This window comes from Scomber japonicus, chromosome 1 (genome assembly GCF_027409825.1).
Source record: "Scomber japonicus isolate fScoJap1 chromosome 1, fScoJap1.pri, whole genome shotgun sequence".
Taxonomy (NCBI): Eukaryota; Metazoa; Chordata; class Actinopteri; order Scombriformes; family Scombridae; genus Scomber; species Scomber japonicus.
Genome location: NC_070578.1, coordinates 5,987,366 through 6,002,345, shown reverse-complemented (window position 1 = coordinate 6,002,345; position 14,980 = coordinate 5,987,366). Strand labels below are relative to the sequence as shown.

The 14,980-nt window shown below is 39.6% G+C and overlaps 2 protein-coding genes across 2 annotated transcripts; both read left to right on the top strand.

Annotated features, from left to right (window-relative positions):
* Nucleotides 1–379: 379 nt before the first annotated feature.
* Nucleotides 380–3,617, top strand: pdcd7 (programmed cell death 7). Its single transcript, XM_053319603.1, has 5 exons — nucleotides 380–1,445; nucleotides 1,877–2,015; nucleotides 2,123–2,353; nucleotides 2,486–2,573; nucleotides 3,368–3,617. Exons 1-5 carry the CDS (start codon nucleotides 462–464, stop codon nucleotides 3,510–3,512), a joined length of 1,587 nt encoding a protein of 528 aa, XP_053175578.1. The 5' UTR covers nucleotides 380–461; the 3' UTR covers nucleotides 3,513–3,617.
* Nucleotides 3,618–8,446: 4,829 nt separating this feature from the next.
* Nucleotides 8,447–14,945, top strand: ubap1lb (ubiquitin associated protein 1-like b). Its single transcript, XM_053321776.1, has 5 exons — nucleotides 8,447–8,551; nucleotides 9,392–9,988; nucleotides 11,517–11,726; nucleotides 14,492–14,593; nucleotides 14,743–14,945. The coding sequence occupies exons 1-5, from the start codon at nucleotides 8,447–8,449 to the stop codon at nucleotides 14,875–14,877; spliced, it is 1,149 nt and encodes a 382-aa protein (XP_053177751.1). The 3' UTR covers nucleotides 14,878–14,945.
* Nucleotides 14,946–14,980: the final 35 nt, after the last annotated feature.

The following is a 14,980-nucleotide window of genomic DNA, read 5'->3' as shown; positions in this document are numbered from 1 at the left end:
TTTTACTGTAATACTGCATACTACATCACTCATAATACTGCAGTACTTTTACTGTTGTAGTATACCTTTACCTGTAATGGAGTACTTTTACATTGATGTACTCGTGTTTTTACTGTAGTTCCTGGAGTAGCGGTGCTGCTACTGAGTGGATTATCTTGCTTAAATAAACTGATTTAAATAACAAACTCAAATACTTCTGATATACAGTATGTATTACCTATTTTGACAGTATAACATGCAACAACACAGTCATGACCCTTTGTTACAGAAGTCATGAGCTGCAGTACCACCTCCAGCCACTACCAGTCGTTTGGCAGTAACTTATTGAATGACTCAAAGCTGCCGCGAAGGAGAACAAGAAGAAGTAATAACGACGTCACATGAACATGGCTTCTGCTATGAATAGGCGGCATGCGACAAGGTAATTTAACGAGTGTTTTCTGTACATTGAGCGCATAAAAATGGACAACACGTATCACCACGGCCCGCCAGGAACTCAGCCGCCTCCTGAGTATCATGGCGGCTACATGGACACAGCGTACACCGCCGGCAGAGAAGCTGCGCAGGGATATGACGGACACGCCTTCGGTTTCAGGTGTAATTTTCCTCCTCCTCCTCCGTCTCCAAGCGTTGGGGGGTTCGTACCTCCTCCCATGGCACCTCCATACGGTTTCGACCCCTCCGTCCCACCGCCTCCTCTCGGCTGTCACTTCCCTGGCATCCCCCCTCACAACCCGGGTAACGCATACAACAGCCCGGGAGCAGCTTTCCATTCATTTAACCAGCCTTTCTCACCTGCTCCACAAACTCACCAGTATGACTACCACTCAGCTGCAGAATCAGCTCAAAATCAGCAGCAGGAGTATCAACATTTCCCTGATAGAGCCAGAGGAGGTGTGTTCAGCCACAGCTCTTTTCCTCCTCCGGTTAGAGACACTGACAGGAGTGTAGGGACTGCTAAACATCTGCAAGATGAATCATCTCTGAAGAAGAAGCAGGATGAACAGTGGGTCAAACAATTCCTACAAAACAGAGGCAAATCCTCCAAGATCCCACAGAAGCAGAAGCCACAACAACAGCTGTGTGTTCCTGAGCTGAGAAAGACTGTGTCCAATGCAGCTCAGCTCCTCTCTCAGCTCACACACACCTGCGAGAGCCTCAAACACAACCTGGAGAATGACTCGGCCTGGACCGACTCTTACAGATTGGCTTTAAATGTCAAAACAGAGCTACAAGAGAAACTGAAAGCGCTTAGCGACAAACAGTATATAAGTAGCTTTAAAGAGAAATTGTCTCGTATTGCTAAGAGGAGGGCCCGCAGACTGAGGGCCAGGAAGCTGCTGGAAATGGAGGAAAAGGAGAGAGAGGCACGCATGGCAGAGAAAGAGGCTACTATAGATAAATGGAGGATGAAGAAGATACATGAAGTAGAGGAGAGGAAGAAGGTAAGTGCTTAGATTTGAAAGGTACATCTTTTTGGGGGGCAGAAGAAGCCGAAAAGCAAACATATCTCACATATTATCACTTTATAAAGCAGAATACATGGCTGTCTGTACACTGAGCAGATAAGGAACAGCATTACTATTCATGCTGAGACATATTCAGACTTAAACTGTCATAGAGGACTAAAGACATACAAACATATTGGCATTTGAGCAGCTGGAATCAGGAAATGTGCCTTTTTTTTCTCAAAAAGACTCAAAACAATAAATAAAAGTAATTGGTGATTAATCAATTCATTGTTGGAGCTTAATGTTCCCTCCACACATAATCCTATAACTCTCATCTCATGCTGTGACAAATTATGGCTAATTTCTTGTAAAAATGGTAACTGTGAGCCACAATAACTTTCTCTCTCTCTATTTCTGTCTACCAGGAGCAGGAGCTGAAGCTGGCTGCAGACTCTGTTCTGTGTGAGGTACGAAAGAAGCAGGCGGACGTGAAGAGAATGCAGGACATCCTCAGATCTCTAGAGAAGTTACGCAAACTGAGGAAAGAGGCAGCGTCCAGGAAAGGTGAGAATTAGTTGTTTTCACGCTGTATACAAATGCCATCCTTCCAGTTTCTCCGCTTCTATGAGGTGAGCCCAAGAATCACTTTGACCCATTTGCGCGTGTCGCAGGTATCTTCACCGACCAAGAATCTGACGAGGCGTTCGGCAGCCGGCTGGAGAAGCTGAGGTCTGTGATGAAGAAGAGGACGGCAGTTTACTCAACAGAGGAGAAAGCTCTGATGGTGATGCTGGAAGGAGAGCAGGAGGAGGAGCGGAGGAGAGACCTGGAGAAGAAACTAAAGAAGGAGAGAGAGAGGCAGCTGCAGAGGAAACACAAAGTGGACGGCATGCTGTTTGGAGGTAACTGCCTAGAAATAGTTTTAATTAATTCACACAAGGTTTCTTTTGTATATTTGTGTCAGTTGTCTTGTGGGTAATTCAAATTATAGATATAATATTGATGGTTATTTGTTTTTCCTATTTTTTTCCCAGATGATATTCCTGCTAATCCAATCCTGCAGCCCTTCAGAGAATACTACACCCAGGCTGAGCGCTCAATGCACTCTTTAGTACAAATAAGGTTTGTCTTCTGCTTCATTCTCTGTTGCATAACAGCAAAATGAGTCAGAATAATAATAATAATACCCTGAATAAGAGTAATAACTTTGCTCAGCACATATAAAAATGTCAGAGCCCAAAGAAGGAGCAACACAAGAAATAAATAAATGTGCACCGTAAAGCAAAAATAAGTAATTAATTAAATAGATTATTTATTTGTTTTGCATTAATGTATATCTCTATTTATTCATTCATCATATTTATGAATGTTTCTCTACATTTTTACACATTTATTTCCACATTAACGTTTACACATTTATCTATTAGAAATAAATAACTGAAATAAAAAACATAAATGTAGAAATAAAATACTTGAAACACATAAACAGGAAAATCAAATATGGAAATAATTGAAAACTGTAGTAAGTTATCAGAAAAATGTAAAAACCTTTTATATAGTTCATTTATTTCTCCATTTGTTCAGCAAAGTATTGAAATATATACAGGTAGAAACAGTGAATATGAAAAGAATAAGATGTGTAATAAGTAATCATACATATTTATTAATCTTTAAAATATATTTTCTGTGTCTGTTTTTGGCCCCCATATTACAAATATTGAGACCATGTTCCATCAAAAAATGACAGATGAAAAAAAGGGAGCATTCATAAAGCAGTGTGTTAGTGTTGATGTTACTTTGCTGCTCTCTGCTGGTAGCATGGAGAATGACATTGTAGCAGAAATAAATGTACACCTCTACTTCCATTATTCCAAGCTGCTGAAATGGACTAAAGCATGATATATCCTTTCTTTCAGGAGAGAGTGGGACGTGTTCCTGGTGGGAGCGGATCATCCCGACGGTACCGCCGTTCCTCAGAACTGGGTCCTGCCAGACGCCCCGTCAGACCAGGCCTGGGCCTCGGCTCTGCTCAGCGCCGACACCGAGTGTGACGGCATCTGACTGACTGTGTGTACTGTTGAGATGTAACTGACAAAGAAAACTTGAATGTGTCACATCTGTTGTTCTTATGACAGTGAACAGCGCTCCAAGAGAACATTACAGATGGACTGCTGAAGAAAGTGACTTATTGAGGATGAGGATGATGATGAATCAAGAAAAGGTCTGGTGTTTCTATTTAATATTTTTAACTTTGCCTAGGTGTTCAGTTGGTGTTTGGTAATTTCACCTTCCATTCAGATTCAATGATGAAGTTATAGGTGGTTAATTGCTAAGGTTAACATACAAATGAGCATTTACATAAAAAACACATCTGTTGTTGTCCCATAAAAGTCACTCTGGCAGTCACTTAATCAAGTCTTGCTAACTACTGAGAATGAAACTACTCCTAACTTATTAACTGAAAAAAAAACAGCTGTAAAAATATTGTAAGATTTGAAATCCATCATCACTCTCTCCCATCTCACTACTGACCAGCTGAAGCTGTGACACCATGGTGAGGAGGAACAAACTCTGTCCAGAATGTTCATGTCATGTGATGATTAACGTGTGAAAACGGCTTAGGACACAAAATGATATGTTCAACTGTCCAAACTAACATCTGCATGCTGCCAAAATAAAATGCAGTTTTTGTTCTGGAAAACTAAAAACATTAACTTTTGTTTTTTTCTTTAATTTGACATTTTATTACCATTCCCAGGTCTTCTGTTTTTAATCGTCTGTGTTTTATCAGTTATTTCAGTGATAACAATGTATTTTTGCAGAGATCGTTTTTTGTCATGAAAAATATCTAAAGAACAGAACATGAAAACACAAATAAAAAAACAACTCATTTTATTAAACAATGTTGTGAGTTTTAAATGTACATTTTTCTCATCTTTGCAGATAACTGAAAGAGCAGGACACAGTTTGGCATTCTAATTTTACTTCTAATTAAAGAATAACACTTTGAAAGGAATTGTTAACCCTTTATTGGGCAAATAATTATATTTGGTAACTTCAGTAAATATCCCAAAATATCCTTCCTTCCTTCCTTCCTTCCTTCTTTCCTTCCTTCCTTCTTTCCTTCCTTCCTTCCTTTCCTTCCTCCCTGCCTTCTTTCTTCCCTTCCTCTTTTCCTTTCTCCCTCCCTCGTTTCCTTATTTCCTCCGTCCTTCCTTCCATCTGTCCTTCCTCTCTCCCTCCTTCTCTCCTCCCTTCCTTCTTTCCTTCCTCCGTCCTTCCTTCCTTCCTTCCCTTCCTTCCCTTCCTTCCATCTGTCCTTCCTCTCTCCCTCCTTCTCTCCTTCCTTCCTTCTTTCCTTCCTTCCATCTGTTCTTCCTCCCTCCCTCCTTCTTTCCTTCCTCCATCCCCCTTTCTTCTTCCTTTCCTTCATTCTTTCTTCCATTCCTCCCTCCCTCCCTCCCTCCCTCCCTCTTTCTTTCCTCCCCCCTACCTTCCTTCCTTCCTTCTTTCCTCCATCCTTCCTTCCTTTCCTTCCTCCATCCTTTCTTTCCTTCCTCCCTTCCTTTCAATGAGTGTCCTATAAAGGGTTAACCAGCATTAAAACAGAAATGTAATCTGAGAAAACAGTTTTGATTATTTAATACTATACTATACTACTATACTCAATTACTAAGGTATGCTATACATTTGTATACATGAGAAATGTGTATGAATACTATGAGACAGATTTAAATCAGATTGTGCAAAAGAAAAGACTCACAAAACCAAGTGTAAATGATTTAAACAACGTACTGTATTCAGGATATTACTTACTACTACCAACAGAAATAGGTTTGTCCTGAGGGTGGCACTAGAGGAATGGTCATGGGATTATGAAAATCAAAAGTGTTTATCCCATTATGAGCTCTGTATATTTGGTATAACTTTTATTGGGAGATATGGTTTGTACTGTGTTGACATTGGCCTGAGGATGGTGAAAGATAATCTGCCAAATGAAAGTTTTATCCTCCAAGGAGCTTCAAAGTGCTCAGCAAGTATAAAGACCATCTGCCTGGTAGACTATTTAGATTTCTTATGTACTGGGTGGAATTTTGGCCTGACGGTAGTATTGAAGGAATAAAATCACAATATTACCAAAAGAATACGTGGGATTAATTGTCACGGACCAAAGTGGTGGTCAAAGCACCAGCCAGTGTTAGACTAGAGCTCACAAAAAAATGTCACTGGAATAATGAAAGAATGTTATAGAGGTCCCAGACATGATAATCCACCTCTGTTTACGTCACTGTTTATGTTGACACTGTTCCTAAGATCCTTAACAAGACCTTCCACTTAATCACTTAATACAACAGGCCTTTACTTTGTGATGTCTGGCTTTTGTTTGTTTTTGTTTACTCCCCCCTGATGCTCCCTACAGTGAATGTTTGCGTGGAAAGCAAAGCAGCTAATGTATGGCAGTAGATTAGTGATCCAGGTGGCTATCCTTAAGGCACCTCCTCTAATGTTGTCAGCAGCCAAAGAGTTCAGACAGTAAATCCTCAGAGACACACAAAACACCTGAGAGGAGAGAGGGAGTCGCAGCGTGAAGAAGAAAACACAGGTAGGCTGATGAATTGTGTTGTTTTATTATTGGATTCAATGATGCATAATGCAACTATTATATGTACAGTTTAAAATAAATCTCTATATATATATAAAGGCGAAGAGATAATTTGCATTTCTGGTAAATTCTATAATTTATTTTACTATTTAAATAGCATAGCCTACACAAGAAAATAGATACAAAATGATTAATACCATTCCATCCATCAATCAAACCCCCTTAAAAATGTTATTTTACTAGAAAAATGCTATTTATTTATTCAAGCTCATGACTCTTTTGGTAAATTGACTGATAATTCCAACAAGTAATATCATATATCAGGTTGATATACTGTGTAAGGTCTCAACAGAAAGTTATGAGTCGGTCAAGTATCTTTAAACTATTCCAATGAGACATTTCTTGCTGTAATCATTCCTCCTGTTCATACTGACCATGAGAAAATGCCTTCATAATGTGCTCATAAGTGATGGAGGACACAATCCACAGTCCTTCTGTGCAAAAATGTATTTAAACATTTATCTGAAACTAATATGTCCAAATGAATCAAATCAAGTAAATGTTTCAATGTTTTTATGCCAAAGTCCCTCTTTTAGTGACTATACTTCCACCACAGCTCAACAGGGAAACACTAAGAGGGAATTTGATGTTAAAAGACTATAAATGTGTCAGATATCCACTTGATATGACTAACTCAGACTACTGTATGTTTGTTTTATTTTATACATTTATTTTTGGGCTTTTGCCTTTATATGTATGTGCGGTATTGGCAGAGAGGTTGACAGAAAATAGCAAGAGAGAGGGGGGAATGACCTGAAGAAAAGGTCCCTGGATGGATTCAAACCAGGGATGCTGCCTTTATGTAGCACGCACTTTAACCTCTCGACTACTCATGTGCAGACCCCTGACTGTTGTTTTAAGACTGTTGTTTTAAGACAGGCTTGAAAAATAGTGGACCTTTCATTGTCTAGTAAAGAAATGTCCTTTATTATTTGCCAGGACACGTGTGTTTTTAATCGTTGGTTTTCTTAAATGAAGTCTTGTGCTGTCTTTTAACTACTTGGAATAAGAATTTCTAACCTATATTGACTCACATTTCACCTTGAAATGTTGTGTTACCTGTTTCTCTGTTTTCTCACGTCACTGGAAAAAACAACGAGCTTATGAAGCAGCTGGTCTCTTTGGTCCCGTATGTCCTGGACCATCTGGCTTGTTGGGATCATGTTGTGTTTTGGTACCACTGAGGCAAATGTCTGATGAGCTTTCACAGGACAATGAGGACGGAGGAGACTTAACAGAGCCAGTCTGTGTCTGCCTTATGGTTCACTCGCAGTCATACAGCGCAACATGTTTCGTGACAGCTTGCTATGTGTCAACTATGGACAGCAGCCATTGGATCATTGATTGAGACTTTCCAGAAATGTCTCAATCAATTCCTTTCACTGTAAATATAAAGTCTGACTTCCTGATTGAAAAATAAGCATCATGCCGCCTGGTTGTTTAGCAAACATGGTGTTTTAATCCCTAACGCTTTACCTACACATGATTCTCTCTTCATTGTGTAACACCTCACCTCATATAGAAAGGGCAGAGGTGTAAGAGAGGGGAGTATTTCTGGGAAAGTAAGTCTAATTTAAGTTGGTCTTACTGTTAATTTACTTAGTATAGTATGATGTATGTGAACGAACAGCCTCTTCACTTTATCTGTTTAGTCACATGAACTCTTTCACAGTGCAGGTGAGGCAACACTTACTCTTCTTGAGATGTTGTGTCTTAAACTGTAGTGTGGGACTTTTACATATAAATCAACTTCTGTTACATTCAAGCCCTTGCTATCACTGCCAGATAAATGTGTCTGTATTTCACAGTATAAAGTGTTTTATACTGGTGTTGGGTATGACATTCATTGTTTTTGTTGGTTGGGTCAGTTAGGTTTAGAATAGTAGAGATTTATGATCTACCAGCAATGATCGGTTTCCTATCAGATTTGCTGAAATTATGTCATGTTTGGCATCCTGACACACGATGTGTGCTAGGCCCTTGGTTATATCTTTGTTGGACTGCAAGGTATATTAGGTATACATGGCGAAAAAGCTGTTATAATTTTCACTGTATGCTTTATTAATATTTTTTAAGCACTTAGATTTCCAATATGTGGTCAGTTTGTCCTAGTAGACCAGCTGGTCAGCATACGTCATTAAGCATGGATCAATAGTATTTTATAATTACTCTCGTTGCCAAAAGAAGCAGACAAAAGTTTGCACTGCAGGTTTATCTAAAGTCAGTGTCTATGTCATGTTTTGACACTGGAGCGTTGGTAAATGGTTTTCAAAAAGAGATGAAGAAACCAATGTCACATTTTCTTTGTCTCTCTGTCAGTGAGTTCAGCAGTATGGAGGGTGTCCCCCTGAAAATGCCAGAGGGTCTCTCACAAGAAGTCAAAGACGACGTGACAATGATTGTCCCTGATTACCTCACCATCCTGCAAGAGACAGAGGTATCTATGTTTTTACTGTATCTGTATGTGAAACAAATTCCAGTTTTTGTTGGTGCCATGCCTTTGGTCTGACAGCTTATTATTCTAAAACCCCAATAGTTTGATTAACTTCCCATCGGACCAAAAGCCCATTAGTCCAACAGCATGTTATCCTAAAAACAAAAGCCCAGTGCTCCATTACACACTGTCCCCGGAGTTTTTTTGCCCATAATATCTTTGTGTTTTTTGACTTGGAAATGCAAAGGCACCATTTGCAAAATGCTTGCTTAGTGCTATATTTAGTGCATACTAACCTTTACCATAAGCCCTTAACCACCACTTCCCATCAATTCAGCACCATAGACAGAGCCAGCAGTCACTGAACTCCAACAACTCCATAGTGTGTATTTTCAGAGCAATAGGCTTTTAGAACATTGGGCTTTTGTTTTTGGGATAATGAGCCACTGGATTAATGGGCTTTTTGAACTAATTGGACATATTTCGAACTATTGGGGTTACAGAATAATGGGCCTATAGACCTTTCCCCCTTTTTGCTGAGGAACATTGTACCAACAAACTCACACATATACTGTATGCATCATACGCTTCTTCTACACCCCATGGGCTGGGCATCAGGTTATACTTCTTTAGTGCTAGTTTTCTAGCATGCTAACACACTACACACAGTTCTCATTAAAAGTTACCTAAACACGATGCTAAAATGTAATGGACTGTGATGCTCCAAATGAGAGAGGAGGGGGAAAAGAGAAAGATAAACATTTTGACTCATTAGGAACTTTAGTGAGGGAGATAGACACTATAATGTACATTTACCTGACATGTTATTTCTCCATGTAACAGTATGAATTCAATCTGGAGAAGTGGGTGCTAACAGGTCTGCAGAACGGTTTCACCAACCAGCAAAAACCTCAGGTCTCCTCCTCTACATCAGGAGTGCCACCATCCTGCCCACCCTACTGGATGATGTTCAGCAGCCCCCAGCAGAGCCGCCTGGCCAGCCGCCACAGTTCTGACTTCTGGGAGCCCAATCCTCGACAAAGATCCCGCAGCCTCAACGCTTCTGTCATGCGCAGCAAGTTTGTCACAGACTCTGAAGATGAAGGAGATTGCGCTGCACAGACAGCCAAGACACCTGTAAAACCAGTAGCCAGCTTGAGTGGAGACCGCTCTGCTCCATTATGTCAGCCTAGCCAGAGGAAAGCACAGAAAGCCTTTGTCCCTGACCTCCTGAACCCTCCTGCCTGCCTAAGTAGCCTGCCACACCAGCGTAGGAAGAACCTGCGCCAGTGTTCCCTCTCAGGACTGGAGACGTCCAAGAAGAATGATCCCAAAACAAATAGTCAATCAAAGACCGCATCACCACACAGAAACCCTAATACCAGATCCTATACAATCGACAGGCTCCCCAGCAACAACAAGCAGAAGCCAACACATATGGTAAGGGATAAAATCCTGTAAGAAATTTTAGAATGAAAGATAATTTTGTACTATGATTACCAAACCTGCACTATACTTTTTTATAATTACATTCAAGCCCTGGCCAAATGAGATCTGAGCATTAGCATAATCATAGTTAACCATTCACTATTAAATGCACGGTGCTAACCAAGCTTGCACAAGAGTCCACCCTCTTGCCTAAATATGATCACTTCTGGCTCCAAAAATTCAAGATGGCGAAGGTCAAAATGCAAACTTGAGGCTTCAGAACAGAAGTCCTCAAACCAATGGGTGATGCCATGGTGACTAGTCAGATATTTTTCTCAGGAGTTAATTAAGTCCAAAACAGAACTCAAATGAACGTGTATATTGGATTTACATATGTCAGGTAATCAGACATTACTCCAAATAAATGCTAATGTTGTCTGATGTCTGCTATATGAATAGTAGACAGCTGTTTAATAGATTAGCCATATCAACTTCAGATGGCCATCATATGTCATATGATATTTGCATTGCCCCCTTGTGGTCATAAAATAAATAAATGCAGGTTTAATCAATTCAATGTAATAGGCATTGTTTTATTTCAAAATCTATTGTGCTGGAGAACAGAGCCAACACAAAAACATTTCACAGTGTAATATGATGCACTGTATAACTATGCACATTTTTGTTTGACTAACAAATATTATTATATTATATCTCTATATATATATATTATTTGACCCCCAAAAAACCCATCAGCTCCATAGCATGTTTGTTAGCATGTCAGATCTCTTATTCATATTATGTCACCATGCTTAAACCAAGAAAGCCCATGTGTTATGTTGGCAATGTATCCTCATGAGTGAGAATTGATGGCTCAGGGAAGGCTAATGCTCTGGAGTCAGCAGTATACATAGTCCGCACTTCTCAGGAGATGACTATGAATATAGTCTAAAGCTCTGGGCATTACCTCTCCTGAGCCATACTATAAATTTCCACACATAAGCCAGGAAACGACAGGGATCACTATAGTATCAAAAGTATGGCCAACACAGCAAATGTAATACTAGCTTCACCTTATTCATATTCAAGTTGTCAAGTTGTTAACCTTGAAGGCTCAATAACTCTGTCTTTAAATGTTCTTTGATTCTTTGGCTTTTGTGACTGTCAACACTTTCAGTTGGAAGGGCAAATCAATCTTACCAATCTTTCTTTTTTTCAGCTCACATTTCCAAAATGTTTTCAGGGATCTGCACTCTAAAAATAGACTGTGTAAAGTCTGGTCCCTGAATCCAACCAGGTTATAAGAGCGTCATCAGGATTAGCACGTGAAAGTACTCTGGAAATGTCTTTCTCAGCAAAGCTGCATTTCAGGGCTCGCATGCTTAAACTTGCTGCTAAGGTTATAACATTTCCAAATCAGATTACATTTGGATGCCTACCCCTGGCTCTTTCATTCCCTTCCCCCACCGTCTTGTTCTTCCCTGTTAAGATGCACACACACTCAGGCCATATTTGTTCATTATTGTCTGTTCTTTTATAGAAGTCTCTAAGCCCGGATTCCTGTCGAAATCTCCATGTGACCTCACAACGTCTGGGTCTGCCCACCTCTGGTTCCGACTCCTCAGCAGAACTCCTCTCAGCTCTGAGCACAGAGGAGAGAGAGCTGCTTGGGGCAATCACTGCCAGGGGTTATCCCCTCCGCACTGCCATCATTGCCCTGCAGAAGACAGGCCGGCAAACCGCAGAGCAGGTCAGTTAGTGACACATAAGCCTGACAGCTTTTTTTTTTTTTTTTGCTGTCTGCCCTTCACTCAAGCTTGTTAGAAATCTGAGAGCAGATGTTGGCAGACTCTAATCGCTTACTGTAGCTTTACAGTGGGAACTATTCCTGATATTCCACCTACTAAACATCTGTTAGCAAAGAATTGAAACTTTAAAGGGAAATTTTCTTTTCTTTTCAACCTGGACCATGTTTTCCCATCTCTTTGTGTCTAAGTGATTAATGGGGACAAAGAATTTTGAAATTGGTCCAGTACTGAGTAAGAGCACTTCAGGCAATAGCGCTACATCAATGTACATCCACTAAAAGTGTTTTTTTTGTAACTGACAGCCTCAGATTCTTAGAATAAGTGCTTGATAACATTATAAACAAGACCATACAGAGAAATAAAGCGTTTTTCATTACCTTTTCGTGATCTGGCCTGTTTGTTATTGTGATTCACCAAGTCTTGTTCAAGGAGAAGTCTTGTTCTGAGATCTCATGAGGATTGAATTGTTGTCAAAATCAACTTAATATTCAGCCACGACAGAGTTGGAGAGAGGAGTGCTAGGAGAAGTTTGCTGTGTTGGACTACAGAAAATTTAAAGTCATGACATGTGACAACACCTAACTCCCACAAGATTTCAGGACAAGACTTCTCCTTGAGGCCAGACACAATAACAAATAGACCAGATCAAGCGAAAAGTATAGAACATATCTTATTTCCCTATATGGTCATTTTCACTTACAATAAAAACCTGAGCCTGTCAGTGGTATAAACTATAACTTTTAGTGAATGTACATTGATGAGGCTCTATTTACCAGAAGGATTACATTGTAGCCTGTTGTGCAGCTGCCAGCTGAAGCACTCAATACTGGACCAATTTCAAAAATCTTGTCCCCATTAGTTATTTAGACACAAAAAGATGGGCCAATATGGGCCAGGCTGAAAAATACACAATATGAACGTATTGTATCACTTAGACCAAAAACTTTGTAGCTATAATTCTGTTTGATGTGCATTGAAAACATTTTTCTGTGCTGTCACGTTAAAGAAGAAATATCATTTTCATCTGAATTCCATACACAGAAATGTCAGATGTATTAGTTGGCGTTAGACCCCCAAAAGCACTACAGTTTTCAGTGCTATTTTAAGTCACAAAGCCCACTTAGCCTAGCTTAGCTCTCGACTGGAAACGGGGGAACTGCTAGCTTAATTCCATTACAAGTGTAAAAATACAGCTTAAGTTTGTATTCCACAGACAACGTGGTAGCAGTGATTTCCACCAGACTTTACTTTTTTTTTTAACTTTACTGAGTCATTGTTAGCTCCCACACACTGAGTGGTATTCATCCTGCATGGTAGAAAGGAGTTGGGCTGGGCTGTATTAGCTATCTTTCTTTAGTGGGTCCAGATATGGTGATGGTAAACAGACAAAACTCATAGCAACATGTAGTCATGTAACTTATCAGCACTCTGTACGTGTTTCATATCACAGAGAATGGAGTCAGAATAACTTGCAGACTCCTGACATAAAAAATAGCACCAAAGATCTGCCAACTAGCAATGAAACAAAAATACTGTAGGCTATACTAAGCCACTTTAATCCACTATAAAAATAGACCTCAGATCCTCACAGTTTCCACAGCCTGCTTTGTATTATGTGTTTTCCCATAACATCTCCTAATGCTTACTTAGAACTAATAATAAATTACAAGCCGGAATACTGAAATACATGATTGATGGGAAAGAGGGCATATTGCGAAAGTGACTTTTTTTTTACCATGAGAAAAAACAGCATAGCATAAGAGATATAGATGGACATTGTATCAAATCATAAATAAGACTAAGATAAATTTCAGTGCTTTTATCTTACTAATTGGTCATGTTCACTGGTTTTACAAAGCTGAGTCTGTCAGAGAGTGGATTTAGAGTTCAGATCTGCCCTTGTTAGCCTGCATTCTTCACTGGTATCTCTTTTTGCCTTTCCCTCCTCGACAGGCAACAAAAGCTGATTTGGCAGCTGGCAAATTACTATGAAGAATGAATTACTTAATGAGCATTATAATGTCTCATGTTGGCTAGTACACTGTTTCTCGGGTCACACTGCTCTCACACATATTGTATTTCACTTCACTGATGTCACAGCATAGTTTATTAATCTCAGAGAGACATGGCTTAAAGGCAACTTTAGCCTCTCTTTAACTCCTAAACTGATTTCACATCAGTATTGCAATCTGTCCCTATAACTTTCAGTGTTAATCTCCATGCAGTTGTATGACTAAGTACATAAATGTGGAGCTGTTTCTTATACATATTCTTTCAAAGTGCTTTGTGACAAAGGCTGACTACTCATGGGTGGAACATCATTCAAATTTACAGCACACTACAAATTCATTCAAGCAATTTGTAGACATTGGATAAGGTGGATTAGTGTGAAAGGCTAAAGATGTTAAGGCTATAATCCTATAGACACAAGCCTGTCTGATAAACATACACCGGTTTAGCCTTTTTAATAAGCTTAAAACATGGCATATATAATAATAACAACAGGGAGATAACATGAGCTATAACCAAACAGTCAGTATTAATAGTGTTAATAGGATGGATTATAATTAGGTTCCCTCAGGCGTACTGATTGGTCAGAAAGAACATTTAATTTCACCACGGCTTTCTTTGTTTTTTTTTAAACATATTTTTGCCACAAGGTGTTAGTCCAGCCTATATTCATGAATATTTGTATGTCTTTTTTCAGATCTTGAGGTACCTGGTAGCATGTGACCATCTGTGTCAGCTGGGTTATGATATGGCTCAGGTAGAAGAGGCTCTGGAGATGTTTCAGAACTGTGAAACAAAGGTAAATTATTTTGGAGGTGCACAAAAGCAATGCAGACACCTATAGTGACCAACCTTAGAGACAATAAGACTTTGAGTTATATTTTTTACAATTTCTAAATAAATAAAATCATATCAGAAGAGCATAATTATATCTTGTTCTTGTTCTAGGCGGGGGAGTTTCTTCATCTCCTGAGCCAGTTCAATGAGATGGGCTTCCAGCAGAATGCCATCAAAGAAGTGCTGCTCGTCCATGAAAACCACCGTGATCGGGCCCTGGAGGAACTAATGATGCGTGTGGCATGATGGAAGATCAGTACAAAGACTCATATAACTGAATGACAACCTGATATATTTTACATAATTATTACTGTAGGAAAATATGAAATTCCTAGTGGATAAGGCACTT